This window comes from Xyrauchen texanus, chromosome 25 (genome assembly GCF_025860055.1).
Source record: "Xyrauchen texanus isolate HMW12.3.18 chromosome 25, RBS_HiC_50CHRs, whole genome shotgun sequence".
Lineage (NCBI taxonomy): Eukaryota > Metazoa > Chordata > Actinopteri > Cypriniformes > Catostomidae > Xyrauchen > Xyrauchen texanus.
In genome coordinates this window covers 5,130,698-5,147,278 of record NC_068300.1, presented here as the reverse complement: position 1 = coordinate 5,147,278, position 16,581 = coordinate 5,130,698, and the positions used below count along the sequence as shown (strand labels likewise).

Sequence of the window (16,581 nt, the reverse complement as noted above, 5' to 3'; positions counted from 1 at the left end):
CAAAGAAACATACTTCTTTGTAATGAAGTCCTCAAGACACAGTGACAATTCTGCTGGTACTATTCCTCCAAAAAATCATGCAGAATGTCAGGTGGAAAACCATCCACCACATGAAAGTGTGTCAAGTGTTTGTTCAGTGGACACCCCCTTTTAACACCATGATATCTGGCCACTGTATGGTCATGTATGACTTCTTGCACATGTATGTCATGGTTCTCTCTTGTCCTTGGCTTGTGTAAACCTGATCGGACTTCCTTGTCTTGTATGTCATTTCGCTTACACATACAAAACCGACAAAAGTAATTTGCTGCAAAACTCTCCTGGAATCCTGCCAAAGAGTGAGCTCCCAAATTGTCAGCTGCTACATACAATACAGTGCCTTTAACACTTTCTGCTAGTTGTTCAACAAACACACCGTGTTCCTCCAGAGTTGCAAGATCCTGCATGAGAGGATGAAGAACTTCTGCATAGCCACGTTCTTTCACTGTGTTAACCTTACACAAAAGTGCAAGGTGAATAGAGTGAAGAGCTGACCGATATTTGGTGTCAAGATTAGCAAGTACCCAATATACAGCACATAGTTTGTGTTTTTTCTCGGATGTTCCCAGTGGATTAGCCACTTCAAACTCATCTATATACAGACCAAGAGCAATCCTAAATTCTTCCACATTCAAAAGAACATTTTCTTTGAAGCGAGAGCCGTCTCTGAATGAGTGGTATCCTTCAGATGAAATAGTGTCTGCGCTCAACACCTTATCCAAAATATCTTTATTGCTTAGCAAAGCCTGCAGCATTTTCAATATTGGGACATATACAACGGAATGACTACCTCTTTCAAGGACAAACTCAACTGGCATAACAACTGGAAATTCTCGCAGTATATAGGATGCTCTCCTGGCAGTTGTTGATAGGGATCCTTCTGTATTGGTGAATTTCAGCAGCACATTACTTTGTGAAACTGCACTTACAATGTCGCTCACTATCGAATTATCCACATCACCACAATGCTGACTGATAATCTTCTGTACTGCACTTTGTATTAAAGGCTGTGAAAGTAAGTGGATCTGATTAATCTGCTGAATTACTTCTTGTGCAGCACTTTCAGGTATGTGCAGGATAGTTTGCATTTTCAAAAATAGTGAAGCTAGGTTACGTTCAAGCTGAACTTCCAAGTCCTGTATGTCATCTACTGGCTCCTCAAACTCACACTCAATGTTGTCCTGTAAAGAAACATCTTCCTCCATTTCAGTCAGCTGATCTGGATGTTCAATGTTTGATAATAATCCAGTTTTAAATTGTGTTGTAGCACTACCACTGTGTACTTTACTTTTGTGTGCATTAAATGTTGAATATACATTGCTTTGAAAAAGACAGCCTTCGTATGGACATAGAACTGTTTGTTTAAGTTTTAAATGGCCGCGCAAGCGTGTGAAAAACTCAGCTTCAGTGCAGGGCTCCATGTATTCACATAACTGACAGTGAAACTCAACTGTGGGTTTACATGTTTGGCCAATGCCTGTCTGAGAGTGCCAAACTGATAAATGCACTTTAAGGGCATTAAAAGATTTGAAGGTACACAAGCAATCCATATGAAGGCATGGTATTGGCTGTTGCCGAGTGAAGCCTCCATGTTTTAGGCGATAATGTTTGAACAACAGCCCCCTTTTGTCTGCATAAAAAATACAGTGCTTACAAGTCCACTGCATCTGCAAAAAATGTAAGATTAGATAGTCTCTCTAATTTAGTAGTAGCGCAGTAAACATTTGTAAGTAAACACAACTGCTCTACTACTGATTGTAACTGGTCTCTCACCTCCAATGTCCTGAGTGATGAAGCAGTGAAGTGCTCTTGTGTATTTGCTGTCTGTGAGTGCTTCTTCTGAAAAAGACAAATAACTTAAAAGCAATTCCACTTATCTAGAGACATCCAATTATATGTGCATGTTTTACAAAAATGACATGAAAATACTTCTTGCCATGAATGTTAAATAATTTAGATAAATATATATTTAGCGTAATTCTATACCAGCGGTCCCCAACCTTTTTCGCACCACGGAGCAGTTTTATATTTCATAGCTAGACAATATTTTCCCGAACTGGCCGTCAGTTTTCCGTGGGCCTATAAGTTTAGTATATTCGTTTTTTTAATAACATTTTAGATTAAGTAGGTCTAACATAACGATGTTATTAAAACAAAAAGTACATATTTTATTCAACGACCCTATAATATAAACATTGCAACTCACCATGTCGCTGAACTAGTGAGCATTGTTTCGGAGAAGGCTTTTGTGCTCTCCGTCAATTTGCTCACAAAGCTGCTCAAACAGACGCGAGTTCAGGGCGTGTGCTTTGATGTGATTAATAACGCCATTCAGAATTCAGGTGACATTTAACTCCCTTAGCCCTTCCGAAGAAGCTCCCCAGCGATGTTTTACACTCATATCAGCTAGCTATTACAAAGATAGCAGGCAACTCAGTTTACGCAGACCATGATGAACTCACATCACGCGTTACACGAGCTCAAAATCTGTAGCCTAAACTGTTGTTTGACAGAGTGGAGATGGATGGAAAAGGACCGACAGACTGCATGAAGTTAAATATGTAGCCTAATTACTGCACGAATAGCACAATAACAACAGCATATTCTTTTAATATCCATGTTATTCTTTTATTTTTACCGATTAAAATAAACAAATGATGCATCATGTTCGGCCCGGTAGTTGGGGACAGCTGTTCTATACTACAAAAGCAGCATTTTCTAAAAATTGGGTAGTGTTCTGCCAGCACAGCAATCAAAATGCGTTCTCTGTGTCGACTAGGGGAAAGCACAACACTATCTGGCTACAACATTTAAAATTTGTGTCTTTCCACCCTTTTTGGAACACTTAAAATAAGTTTTCTAGCCATCCATGGTGGTGGTGGTGGTCAAAGCCAATCTTTACTGCTAAAACATGCCTGAAAAAGTTTATCTTCTGTCACAGTACACGTACCACCTTCTAGCAAATGTTAGCTGGCAGATTTATAAAATTAGCAGCAGTCAGAAACACAAATTCGCACATATACTTGCTTAATAACTTACCTTATATTCTTCAAAAGACGAAGTGAAAATTGAAAGGCTCAAAACGCTTCCCTCAAAACGCGTTTTTCAGTTGGCGCCAATTCATATCAGCCGTTGACGTTAACCGCACGCATGCTCAGACCTAAGCCTTTGTTGCTGCTTCTTCTTCTCCTCCGTCTTTTCGGCAGACTTTGCACAGTTTAGTGCATTGCTGCCTCCCACTGGCGAAATAAGGTCATTGCTCTCTTTGTTGTTACTTATTTTTTTTAAGTTACGGTCACTGAAAACTATAAGTAAATTGTTTTATTCACCATGCAAGTAACTGTTACTTCATAAAAAACAGTAAGAAGTGCATATTGTTAATAGCCAAGTAAAGTTAACTAATGTTTTGTAAGTAAGGACAGTTATTAGATTTTACAGTGTGTGTGTGTATATATATATATATATATAATAATCAAAAGAAGAAAGTTTTTGCATTAGTAGGATTGGGTCAAGTGCTCGTGAAAGAGATGCATCTTTAGATGTTTCTTGAAGGTGGCTAAAGAATCAGCTGCTCAGGTGGGGTATGGCGGGTCGTTCCACCATCAAGGGACAATTGAAGTGAAGGTCCGGGAAAGTGATTTTGTGCCCGTGTCAGATGGCGCAATGAGGCGCCGCTCACCCAAGCTTTAGCTTCTGGATGGCACATAGACTTGAAGGAGAAACGAGCACAAAATCTGAATATCATGTTTAATTTCTGATAAATCAGCTTGTTGAATCCATCAACTGAATGTAAATGAGTTCAATGAAGGTGATTATATGTTGAAAAAAGGTTGCTTTTGGGTAATATCCAACGATAATTTGGCTGTCTTGAAACTAAACAAAAAGCACACAATTATATTGAAACCATTATTTCAACAAAGTTGTTCTTGTGTATAATCATTTAAAAATCTTTTTTAAGTCTGATGAATGTCAGTTTATTATAATGATGAAGTTTTTGTGATCAGATGTTCATCATGAGAGAGCAGGTGGATGTGGTCTGCTGTAAATCAGTAGGAACTGATCTGTCCATGCTGGATATTGATGATTTCATCACAGAAATCTCTCAGCTGAAGAAAGAGGTGACGTCACTGAAGACAAAACTGATGGAGAGAGACGACAGGTTACAGGTTAAACATTCATTTCATCCTTAAAGTTGAGATTCTAAGCTTTTAAATTATGTGATATGATGAACGGTACAGATGTGATTGTGTTGTGTTTTTCAGGAGCTGGAAAAGGTTTCCTGTCAATCTTCAGTGTGTGTGATTGATGGGACCTCCACAGAATGTCAGGATTCAGTGTGGAGCGGCAGAGATCAGTCCACACCACAGCGACTGCTGGACAAACTCTCTGAACAGAGATCCAGAGACACACAGGACTCACAGCTCACTTTACTCTGTTCTACTGACGGTAATCAGGGTGATCAAACCTCCACAGAGTCTCTGACTTCTGTCTGTAATGCTGGAGATCAGCAGATGCTGCAGATACCAGTGAAGAATGAAGTGAAGCTGGAGGAGATAAAAGAAGAAAACACAGCAGAGGAACAACAGATAGAAGATGATGATCAAACCTCCACAGAGTCTCTGACTTCTGTCTGTAATGCTGGAGAACAGCAGATGCTGCAGATACCAGTGAAGAATGAAGTGAAGCTGGAGGAGATAAAAGATGATGACACAGCAGAGGAACAACAGATAGAAGATGATGATCAAACCTCCACAGAGTCTCTGACTTCTGTCTGTAATGCTGGAGAACAGCAGATGCTGCAGATACCAGTGAAGAATGAAGTGAAGCTGGAGGAGATAAAAGAAGAAAACACAGCAGAGGAACAACAGATAGAAGATGATGATCAAACCTCCACAGAGTCTCTGACTTCTGTCTGTAATGCTGGAGAACAGCAGATGCTGCAGATACCAGTGAAGAATGAAGTGAAGCTGGAGGAGATAAAAGATGATGACACAGCAGAGGAACAACAGATAGAAGATGATGATCAAACCTCCACAGAGTCTCTGACTTCTGTCTGTAATGCTGGAGAACAGCAGATGCTGCAGATACCAGTGAAGAATGAAGTGAAGCTGGAGGAGATAAAAGAAGAAAACACAGCAGAGGAACAACAGATAGAAGACAATGATCAAACCTCCACAGAGTGTCTGACTTCTGTCTGTAACGTTGGAGAACAGCAGATACTGCAGACACAAGTGAAGATGAAGACGTGTTCAGTGAAGCTGCTGGACTGCAGGAATCTGATGAAGATGAGAGGAGACACCACAGCAGAGGAACAACAGATAGAAGATGATGATCAAACCTCCACAGAGTCTCTGACTTCTGTCTGTAACGCTGGAGAACAGCAGATGCTGCAGATACCAGTGAAGAATGAAGTGAAGCTGGAGGAGATAAAAGAAGAAAACAGAGCAGAAGAACAACAGAGAGATGATGTTTTTATTTCTTCAGGTATGTTTTAAATATTTTTGACAATTGATTCGTGTCAGAATCTATTTCAAGAAAGACGGCTACATCACTCAAAAGTCGCATTAAGATGTTCTCAAATGTTTTTTTATTTTTTGCAATTTCAAAGAAATGTCAACCATAAAATAGAAAAATAAAGTTATACCGGTGATGCATAGATTTTTGTTGGAAATCTAAGGTTCAGGAAATGGCATATGAAGTATCCCATGTCTTATGGTTGGAGTTGGCATCAGTTCAATTAAAGTCCATCGTAATAGACTGAAGTTATGTTGGGCTGACACCGGCTGTGTTACGTGCTTAAAGATGTTTAAATGGGATGATAACGCAACATTAACGTGAGATGCAATTGTCGCTGTATGCAGTCGTAGAAACAACCAAGACTAACACAGAAGTAACAGTTAAGTTATTTATTAGTGCGGACAAAAAAGGTTACAGTAAAGAATAAAGAAACCAAACAAGAGTGTCGCCAAATTAATGAAATTATCAAAAGCCAAATCCCCCATAACTATTAACCCAACCCCTAAACTAACTACCAAAAGGAAAATGCAGAAATAAAACCGAATTCTTCAGCGTATATCGACGCCTTAGATAAACTATTGTAATTACAACAAAAAATACAATTAATGGCGATCACTCTTAAACTAACACAGAATAAACCTACCTACCCGATGTTAATGTTGTTCTCAGGTCAACGTCAAATGGCTTACCGATGGCTGTATTTCAGTAATCAAGATATTCGTGATAATATTAGCAACGTAGGTTTTTTTGAATCCAACAGAGACAAATATAAATTAAACTAAACCGTGTGGCTTGTTACAACCCATCGCATCTTACCTTGTCTACAGCGTATAATATCCACATCACCCGGCAAAATAACTACATCCAAACCACATCAAACAAACACAGTAAACAGCTGAACGGCTCGACTAAGGACACAGGCTGTGAGTGAGGTCTGACGCTGATCCCTCACTACCCATTCATGGTGCACAGGGCCTTTTAAACTGCCGGCACGCCAGCGGATTGGTTATGACGGTTATGACGTCGAGCATCCTGACGTCACAGGTATAATTGACAACCGGATGATCCAATGATCGCGACCTAACAAAAGAGTTTGCAAACACAAGAGAAAAAAACATACAAAACACACGTGGAACGTAACACTCCCCCCCCCTTTAAAAAAAACCAGCAAAAGCAGTCACTTTCGCCTCTACCGGTCTTACCTGTCCTTGACCCACTTCCCTGCCCAAGTACGTAATAGTGGCTTGACCAAATTCACATTTGGCAAGATTTAACGTCAGTGAAGCCTTCTCTAGTCAATCAAACACCTCTCTTATTGTGGAAACATGTTCAGACCAGTTAGTTGAATAAATCACTAGATCATCCAAATACGCATTGCAGTTCCGGACATTCGCAAGCACGATGTTAAGGTCTGACCCTGATCCCTCACTACCCATTCATGGTGCACAGGGCCTTTTAAACTGCCGGCACGCCAGCGGATTGGTCGCAGCGGACTGGTCGCGCCCCATGGTTCGTGCCGGTTATGACGTCGAGCATCCTGACGTCACAGGTATAATTGACAACCAGATGATCCAATGATCGCGACCTAACAAAAGAGTTTGCAAACACAAGAGAAAAAACATACAAAACACACGTGGAACGTAACAGGCTGCTATTAGTTGTCATCACTCAGAGACATGTAGAAGTGGAGTCCAACACCAAGCAGGAATGGAGCTGGATCCAGCCGGTTCTGGTGACATCAGGATAGGAGTCCCGAGGTTGAGACAGGGAAAGAAATAAAATAATGTTAGCATAGATGCCATTCAATTTATTGCAAAGTTATGGATCATGATAAATGTTTCTGGTTTCTGCAGACCTATCTAAAGCAGCCTAATTGTGTGTTGAAGGATAAATTAGGTGTATGCCTGGCTAAATAGATGAGTCTTTGGTCTAGAATTAAACTGAGGGAGTGTGTCTGCATCTCAAACTGTGTTAGGGAGACTATTCCATAGTTTAGGAGCCAAATACGATTTTGGTAGAAGGTCACTTAATACTGTGGAGCTAGACCATTCAAAGCTTTGTACGTAGTTAACAGAATTTTTTAATTAATGCGAAATTTTACAGGTAGCCAATGTAACGATGATAAAATGGGGCTAATATGATCCTATTTCTTGGTTCTCGTCAGCACTCTGGCTGCTGCATTCTGAACCAATTGAAGTTTGTTTATTGAACTTGCTGGACATCCTCCCAGTAATGCATTACAATAATCTTGTCTTGAGGTCATGAACGCATTAACGCATTAATTCGTTTTCGGCATCAGCAACAGAGATCATGTGCCTTAATTTAGCAATATTTCTTAGGTGGAAGAATGCTGTTCTACAAACATTAGTAATTAGGACAGATTGATTTAAAATATAACACAGAAGTTCTTCGCTGTTGAACACGATGTAACAGTACATTCATTGAGTCAAATTATATTTTAGCGGCTTGTTTTTAGAGGTTTTTGTTGGAAATCGAGTAGACGGAAATGTCTTATTTCGATGATACACTGCTAATTTGGAGAATTGTGAAATTTCGTCAGGTTTTTGAAAAAATATAATATGGGGTATCATCAGCATAACAGTGGAAACGTATTCTACTATTCCTGTTAATATATCCCAGGGGAAGCCAATACAAGGAGAAAAGCAGAGGCCCTAAAACTGATCCCTGTGGCACTCCATACTTTACTTTTGTTTGGTTTGACAATTCCTCATTTACGTAGACAAAGTGGTAGCAGTCTGCTAAATAGGCCCGAAACCATGCTAATGCAAGTCCACAAATGCCAACATAATTCAAGAGAATGTTGTAATCTATCATGTCGAATGCAGCACTAAGATCTAAAAAGCACTAGAAGTGAAATGCAGCTGCAATCAGATGATAAGAGCCAAGTCATTTGTAATTTTGCTAATTGTAGTTTCTTAACTGTTATGGGGCCTAAATCCTGACTGAAATTGTTCATATTTACTATTTCTCTGTAGAAATTATCATAGTTGGGATGGTACTACCTTATCTAGAATTTTTTACATAAACGGGAGATTTGAAATCCGTCTATAATTAGCCAGTTTTCCAGGATCATGTTGTGGCTTCTCAATAAGCGGTTTGATACCTGCCATTTTAAAGCTTCTTAGGAAATGTCCTAAGGATACAGAGGAGTTAATAATATTAAGAAGAGGTTCTGAAATTACAGGAAATAGCTCTTTAAGATCGTAGTTGGTACTGGATCTAACAAACATGTTGTGGCTTTTGATGTTTCGATAAGTTTTGTTAGCTCTTCCTGAACTATGACAGCGAAGGATTGAAGTTGCACGTGAGGAAAATTATGAGGCACTGTTTTCTGAGGTGCTATGACAGATGATTGCATAATTCAAATTTTATTTCGGATTGTTTCAATTATATCAGAAAAGAAACTCATGAAGTCATTACTCTTGTGCTGTGACGTAATAGCTGGTTCTGTTGAGGCTTTATTCCTAACCAATTTAGCCACAGTACTGAATAAACACCTTGGATTGCTGTGGTTATTTTCTAAGAGTTTTCTAAAATATGTTGACCTGGCAGCTTTTAGTGCCTGTCTGTATCTACAGACACTAACCTTCCATGCACCACGAAATACTTCTAATTTTGTATTCTTCCACATGCACTCCATTTTCTGAGCTGCTCTCTTGAGAGCAGGAGTGTGATCATTGTACCATGGTGAAGAGCTTATTTCTTTAATTTTCTTGAATCGAAGGAGGGCGACACTATCAAGAGTGCTAGAGATGACTGTATTTATATATTCTGTTATTTCATCAAGTTCTTCTGGGCTTTGGGGTTTATTGAGTGTATGAAATGGATCTGGAAGATTATTAGTGAAGCTATCTTTAGTGGTCGAAAGAATAGTTCTACCTGAACTATAGCGTGGTGTAGATTGAGTAACATTAGCTGATCACAGCATACAAGAGACGAGGTAATGATCCGAGATGTCATCGCTCTGCTGCAGAATTTCTATTGTATCAACATCAACTCCTTATGACCGAATTAAATCTAGCGTATGATTATTGTGATGAGTTGGTCCAGTTACATTTTGTGTGACTCCAAGAGAGTTGAGAATATTGATAAATGCTAATCCCAATCAGTCATTTTCATTATCGATGTGAATGTTGAAGTCACCAACAATTAAAGCTCTATCTACAGCAACTACAATATCTGATATAAAATGATCCAATTCACCAAGGAAATCAGAATAAGGCCCAGGTGATCTATATACTGTAGCAAGTGCAAAAGACGACAGAGTTTTTTTATTTATATCTGATTGTCACATTAAGCATTATTAGTTCAAAAGACTTAAACTTATATCATATTATAATTTAAAACAGAGATGTCTTGCACTTTGTATGTAAATTGTGTTGTGTAAATCTGTTATTTATTGTAAATTGTTATATGTCTTGTTGCTGTCATGACTGCTATGTTGAAACTGCACACCAGACATTCACCTACTGTTGCACTTGTGTACATGGTAGTGTGACAATGAAGTGATTTGATTTATAAAAAATAAAAAAACAGTGGGTGAAAGTCTTGTGTTGTCACAAAAGGCTATGGGTGAAAGGCTATGTGTTGCCACACAGTCATGTGTGTACAGGGAATACAGGAGTTTTTTTTATACCCCAATTTTATGCATCAGATCACAACCTAATAAGCAGAATGGAGATTCTGGTCAAATGAATATCTTGTCTAGATGCTGCCATACTCTGCAGGAATGTGAGGAGGTCTTTAAAAAATATCGGCAAAGCGTCCTTGTCTCCCCATGCCCAGTCTATGTTGGTTCCTTTAAAGTCTTTACCTGACCTGGTTCTTCCTTCCTCTATTTGTGGCTGATAAAATTTTGTATCCAACAAAGGCACTTTATCAATTCATATCAGTTCAGTTATTTCTGGAGGTAAGGTTTTGGACAGTATGAATCTATAATAACGTCCAGTCAAATGACTAAGTCGTCAGATTCTTTTAAACATTCACGCATTGTAGAGGATACTTAACTGGGTCAGGTAATTCTTTGCATATTGCTAGTGCCTCTGTCATAGTGGAATTATTTTATATCTGTCTGGGCACTGGATTAAAGGAAATGCAGCTACGGCGTTTTCCTTTGTCACGGCTGTTTCTATTGTATCGTTTGTGCTTGCGATATTACAGGGGGGTGTATGGTGTTGTTGCACTAAGAGCACTCGCGGTGAATTCGTATGACTGTGGCGGCGGTGTACTTTTGCTATTAGGGCTGTACACAACGGCTGCCTGTTTGTGGAACTTGCCCTTGGTCCCAGAGTGGTTTAATTTGATTTGTTTTTTGTACATCATGTGACGCTTTCATATATTTGTTATCCCATTGTGCCGCACCCCCCCATCTGCCTTTTACCATAGCTTTAGCTTCGTTCATGTCCCTATCACTAAATGAACCATCTCTTGGATATGGATCTAACTGCATTTTTTCCATCTGACCAGCTGGCCAAATTACTAATATACGGTTCAGTATTGTATCCTTGGTTATTACGAAACATCCATTGTTTTGGAGTTTCATCAGGAAGTGGACAGCTTATGTCAGATCCCATATCTTTATATTTTCAAAATGTCACAGTTTTAATTGATCAAATATCCCAGTTTACTTGATTGGGATCAATTGGGCCAGGTATTTCTGCTTTCCCAGCCTAGTTGGTCTCGCACTGCTCGCTTTTGATCTGTTTGCATGAAACTCTGAAGCACTTGAGTTTACACAGAGACTAAAGATACTTTAACATTGTTACATCCCTATGCATGTATGTGTATGCATGCTTGTTTTGTGTTCTCTTCTCTGTTTCCCTCTCTTTTTACACACTCTGATTAGGTTGCTGTTATTGGTTATCTGGGCTGTCAATCTCAATTACCCTGATGACATCATCTCCAATCTCCACCAATGGATGGCCCTTCCTTAATTTTAAAAGCTGTTTGAATCCATGTGTTGGGAGCTTTTTCATTTGATGACAGCTTTACTTGTTAGCTGCTGATATTTGTGTATTGTCTCTGGTTCTTTGTGACCTTGTACATTCTTTATGAATATTGACAAAGATACTCGTTACCCATTCGTGGTTATGTGACTTTGGCATCATCATCATCATTATTTATATAACTCTCTGCTCATCTAACCAGAGTGGAAAAGTGGACAGGTAAAATGTCACGTGACAAACACCTTGCACCACGTAGACTGATTTTTGTAATAGACACCTTAGGTTAGGAGTGAGTGCCAACCCCTGTACTTTTGGTGTTTTTTTTGAGAGCAGTTAGAATAGTTTAGACATTGGCATTTCCAACGCTGATGACCTGTTTTATTTTCTTTGTTGTGTTTTGTTTGATCTAACAATTTATTGAGTTTAGAGGGCTATAAAAATAAGTTTTTCTGATTCTTTCTTTTCTTTGGCTCCACTCATGTCCTTTTTCCCTCTGGTTTCATTATTAGTATGTTCTTTGCATAACATGTAAACGCCTTAGTCAGTTATCCTTGAAAATTACCATTTTATACTGTTTACTTGCCTGGTTGCTTTTTGTCATTTGCCAACCCAAATACACACCTTAAATCCGTTTACAATTAAAATGTTACCCCCTCATACCCTTAGACAACCCTAGGGGCCGTAACAAACATTCATCTACAATTTACGTTATTAAAGTTAACATTTTCATCAGTGGTATGCAGTGTTAAACGTAATTACAATTATGAATTTTATGATCGTAATCACAATTTGTGGTCATGTACAGTACTATTATGCCTATGTATAATAGTGTTAATTCAACTTGTGTAATTTGATGGCTGAGTCACAATCAATGGTATTTTTTCCCCTCCGAAATTGTAATGTATCAGTAGGTGTTTATTCCTTTCAGACCGTCTATCCTTTTATCATGTTCTTCATTGCGTATTGGCATTGTGGTGAAAACCAGGAGACCTGTGATCTACAACCATGCCAATAGCGTTTTTTTTATTCTATTTATCTAATGGAAATGTTATTACTTGAGGTCCAAGTTGTACTTGCATTTTATTAATTTGAACTATCGAGGTGTGACTGTAACCATGCACACATCCCATGTATGTATCCGAGCTTAAATATATATTGTAATCTAAAAATGTCATAACTTAATCAGATTTGCAAACGCGGATGCAGACTATAATCTTATTTCCCTAGGACTTTATCCCGGCCTATTCCCACCTTAGTGAGGATATGTTAAACTGCAACAGTAAATCTGAGGTATTCTACCTCCTTTCTGTATCTCCCAGAGTTAGAGCTCCCTTTCCAGGGGCACATTGATGCAGAACATTTTGAAAAAATTTTGAATCACATATAGAACTGCAACACCACATTATTACCGTGTTAGTAAAATAAGGTGTTACCTTCCTGTATTCCTAATAGGGCAAAATGTCTCTTGAAAAAGAGGTACCCTAACACAGTGCAAAAATGGAATTATGTTTTATTCAATGTCTCTGCAGACAGCAGTATTGTCATATAAATAGATTGACCTTACCTGTCTGGAGAAATCCCGGACGAGCCCCCAAAAGTGTAAGAAAACCATGTAGTTTTCTTGGTAAGGATTGTTTTTTTTGGTCCCTCTATCAATAGTTTGTCTCAGTCTGAGTGTATCTGTTCCTTCTCTTGTTGTTTATTGTTCAAGCACATCTTTGTATTTCATTCAGTAAAGCAGTATAAACCAATAGAATTTATCAGAATAGTATCTTCACCATATATGGGTTGACCTAGTTTAACATGGTGGGCTACACAATAGCAGAATAGTTTCTTCCACGAAAGAGAAACAAGAAGGAAAGAAACCTCTTGTTCAGCACTTAGTCTTATGCAAAAGTACAATGTCTCATATAATCTAATATCTCACATGTTAATTGATATACCATGTAATTTATCCAATTAAATTGTGTAATTTTATAGATATTTGACAGCCCTAGTAAATATATACTTATATATAAATTACACAGCAAAAAACATCTTGACCTTTGTTATATTCTGCCATAAATTGCATTAGGGTTCAATGTGATTTCTGTTTTACATTTGTCCCTCTTCAACTGATTTGTCAATTTACTTCTGTTCATTGTAGAGCTGATGGAAGTGAAAGAGGAAAGTCAAGAACCGATTGAAGTGGAGGAGAAATCTCGTGATTTCAAAATTGGAGAAAAATCTTTGAGTGACTCAAAACCTAAAATAAAAGCAGCCAATAAATCTTTAATCTGCTCTCAGTGTGGAAAGAGTTTAACATGTAATAAAGATCTTAATATACACATGAGAATTCATACTGGAGAGAAACCTTACAAGTGCTCACACTGTGGAAAGAGTTTCACTCATTTTGATTACCTGAAAAAACACGAGAGAATTCATACTGGAGAAAAACCTTACATGTGCTCACACTGTGGAAAGAGTTTCACTCATTTTGATTACCTGAAAAAACACGAGAGAATTCATACTGGAGAAAAACCTTACAAGTGCTCACACTGTGGAAAGAGTTTCACTCAGTCACAAGACCTGAAAAAACACAAGAGAATTCATACTGGAGAAAAACCTTACAAGTGCTCACACTGTGAAAAGAGTTTCACTTATTTGAGTGCCCTGAATACACATGAGAGAATCCATACTGGAGAAAAACCTTACAAGTGCTCACACTGTGAAAAGAGTTTCACTCAATTGAGTTCCCTGAATACACATGAGAGAATCCATACTGGAGAAAAACCTTACAAGTGCTCACACTGTGGAAAGAGTTTCACTCAATTGAGTTCCCTGAATACACATGAGAGAAATCATACTGGAGAAAAACCTTACAGGTGCTCACACTGTGGAAAGAGTTTCAGTCAGTTAACATACCTAAAAAGTCATAAGAGAATTCATGCAGGATAGTCTTGTCAAATTGTTGTGATGACTCTCCACCAGAAGATGGCAGCACCTGCAATCATTAGACTACATGCCCGTATTGGTGGTGTGATGTTGTACAACTTGCATCTTGAGAACATTTTATGTATGTACTGTATTGTTGTTCTTGTGTTCCAGATGATCAGGTGCTGATGTGAGCAGAACCCCACTAAATTTGAATCTTTGCAAAAGCAATGTGCTGAAGTTGTTGTTTCTTTCCATTTGTGGCATAAAGTTGATTACATCAAAAAACAACACACAACCCTGTGACGGTGGTAATCATGAAATTAATATACCACTCGTTACAGAACTACACACAGTTACCAAACCATTTTAACATCAAATAAATTATTTATTTAAGTCCTATTGCAGAACTCTTTTAGGTTTTTTTTTTCTTTCTTATGCATTTTAGTGTACTTCAGTCAAAACAGAAATCATTCTCATACCACAATTTCCAAAACTTAGAGCATGATGTTCACACAATCATAATGAATAAACATAATCATCTTGAGCAATCAACAAAGCATTTCATCAACCACTGTGATAAATGTATTAACAAAATTTCATCAGGTAATACTTCATGTATTAAAGTCCACAAATAAAAATAAAGTGGTAGCTCAATTCACATAACATAAAAGAAATAGTTCAATTCGTTTACCTCTTTTAATAGTTCATAAATGACCACGAGTTTTAGGTAAGTGTGTGTGTGTTTGTGATCTCCGTTTGTAATGCGTTAGTTGAGGTAAGTGTGTGTGGGTGATCTCTGTTTGTAGCGTCTTTTTTATAGGTTTTAGGGCGAGTGAACAGTCTATGGTTTCAGCAGTCCTACCTGGAGTCAGACGCACAGTATCTTGGCTTTGTGTCACACAGTCCACACGAAAAGCAGTAACTCACACGCTCTGCCACGATCAGCTCCCGCTCAGCCTAGGCAATTCTGATAACGAGTGTCTTCAAGGAATAGCAATAATGACAATCCAGATCCTCTTTCACAGTGCAGGCAGCGAAATACTTAAAAACCGCAATCTCCAAGCGAGTTCGTCCTTTTCGGCGGCATTGTAATGGAAACTCAGCTCACGCACAGCCCAAACACAGCTGATGGAGTGTCCTTCAGGAATCGCGACAACGGTAATCCCAACACTCTTCCGCGGTGCAGCCAGCGAAAAACTTAGACACTAGATTAACTCAGGCTTGTTAAAAACCACAGCAACTCGAATTTGTCCAGCTCACATTCACACTTTATGTTTTTCAACTTCCTCCCTTAACTTCACGCACCTGTTGCTTAAATAATCCCGCTACGTCCTTCCATCTCCGAACCTCTCCTAATAACCACATTGCATTTTGGTCAATGTAGTTCCTTACTTTCGCCACACTCTCCTCCCCTTGAACAAAACATCTCATAGTTCTCTATGAAGATGTACAAACATTAAAATCCTAAAAATTCCTCTTCCTCATTTGAAGCTTCATTGAAGAGATCGAGAATCGTTTGTTTCTCTTGTGCCTCCAATTCGGTGGCAGTTGGAAAACAGGGTTTTAAGTTGCAGACATGAACAATGCGGACATCCTCACCTGTAGATTCCATTGCTATTTGATAATTTACTGGTCCCATTTGTTGTATTACCCGGTAGGGTCCCTTCCATTTCGGTGCAAGTTTAGCAGTAAAGTTTTTCTTTGCACTTGACTGTGGGAACTGTCGGATCCACACTCTGTCTTTTTCTTTGAATAAAACGTCCCGTCGATTCTTATTATAGTTTCTCAATTGTCTCAGGTGTGCTTTCTTACAGTTTTCTCTTGCCTTTGCGTGTAGTTGACTTAAGTGATACACTACTTCATAGTTGGGTGCATCTGGTGAGAGATCATTACATTTACCTTTTAGAAGCTTGTTCATCGGCCCTTGTAACTTCCTTCCTAACTGAAGTTCCGCAGGAGACATTCCAGTAGTTTCTTGCACCGCCGAGTTGATGGCAAGCCTAAATTCGGGTAGGTATTGGTCCCATCGTTTATGATTTTCATCTACATATGCAGCAATCATACTTCTAACCGTTCAATTGATTCTCTCTGTCATGTTCGTCTGCGGGTGGTAAGCTGTAGTCAGCTTTGGTGTTACGTCCCA

The 16,581-nt window shown here is 38.7% G+C and overlaps 2 protein-coding genes across 2 annotated transcripts in view; both read left to right on the top strand.

The window, feature by feature from the left end:
• LOC127618946 (uncharacterized) overlaps nucleotides 1–16,581 on the top strand; it is a 647,429-nt gene that overhangs the window by 154,072 nt on the left and 476,776 nt on the right. The window contains 2 exon segments of the mRNA XM_052091648.1: nucleotides 4,044–4,205; nucleotides 4,302–5,523. Of these exon segments, the coding sequence (XP_051947608.1) occupies nucleotides 4,044–4,205; nucleotides 4,302–5,523 (1,384 nt within the window).
• Nucleotides 11,027–14,808, top strand: LOC127618610 (zinc finger protein 239-like). The gene is made up of 2 exons (XM_052091176.1): nucleotides 11,027–13,146; nucleotides 13,669–14,808. Exons 1-2 carry the CDS (start codon nucleotides 13,020–13,022, stop codon nucleotides 14,457–14,459), a joined length of 918 nt encoding a protein of 305 aa, XP_051947136.1. The 5' UTR covers nucleotides 11,027–13,019; the 3' UTR covers nucleotides 14,460–14,808.

Coding starts and splice junctions, on each gene's coding strand:
- LOC127618610 (XM_052091176.1), top strand. CDS start 13,020: ATGGAATTATGTTTTATTCAATGTCTCTGCAGACAGCAGTATTGTCAT. Junction 13,147..13,668: donor AAAACCATGTAGTTTTCTTG/GTAAGGATTGTT, acceptor TGTTCATTGTAG/AGCTGATGGAAGTGAAAGAG.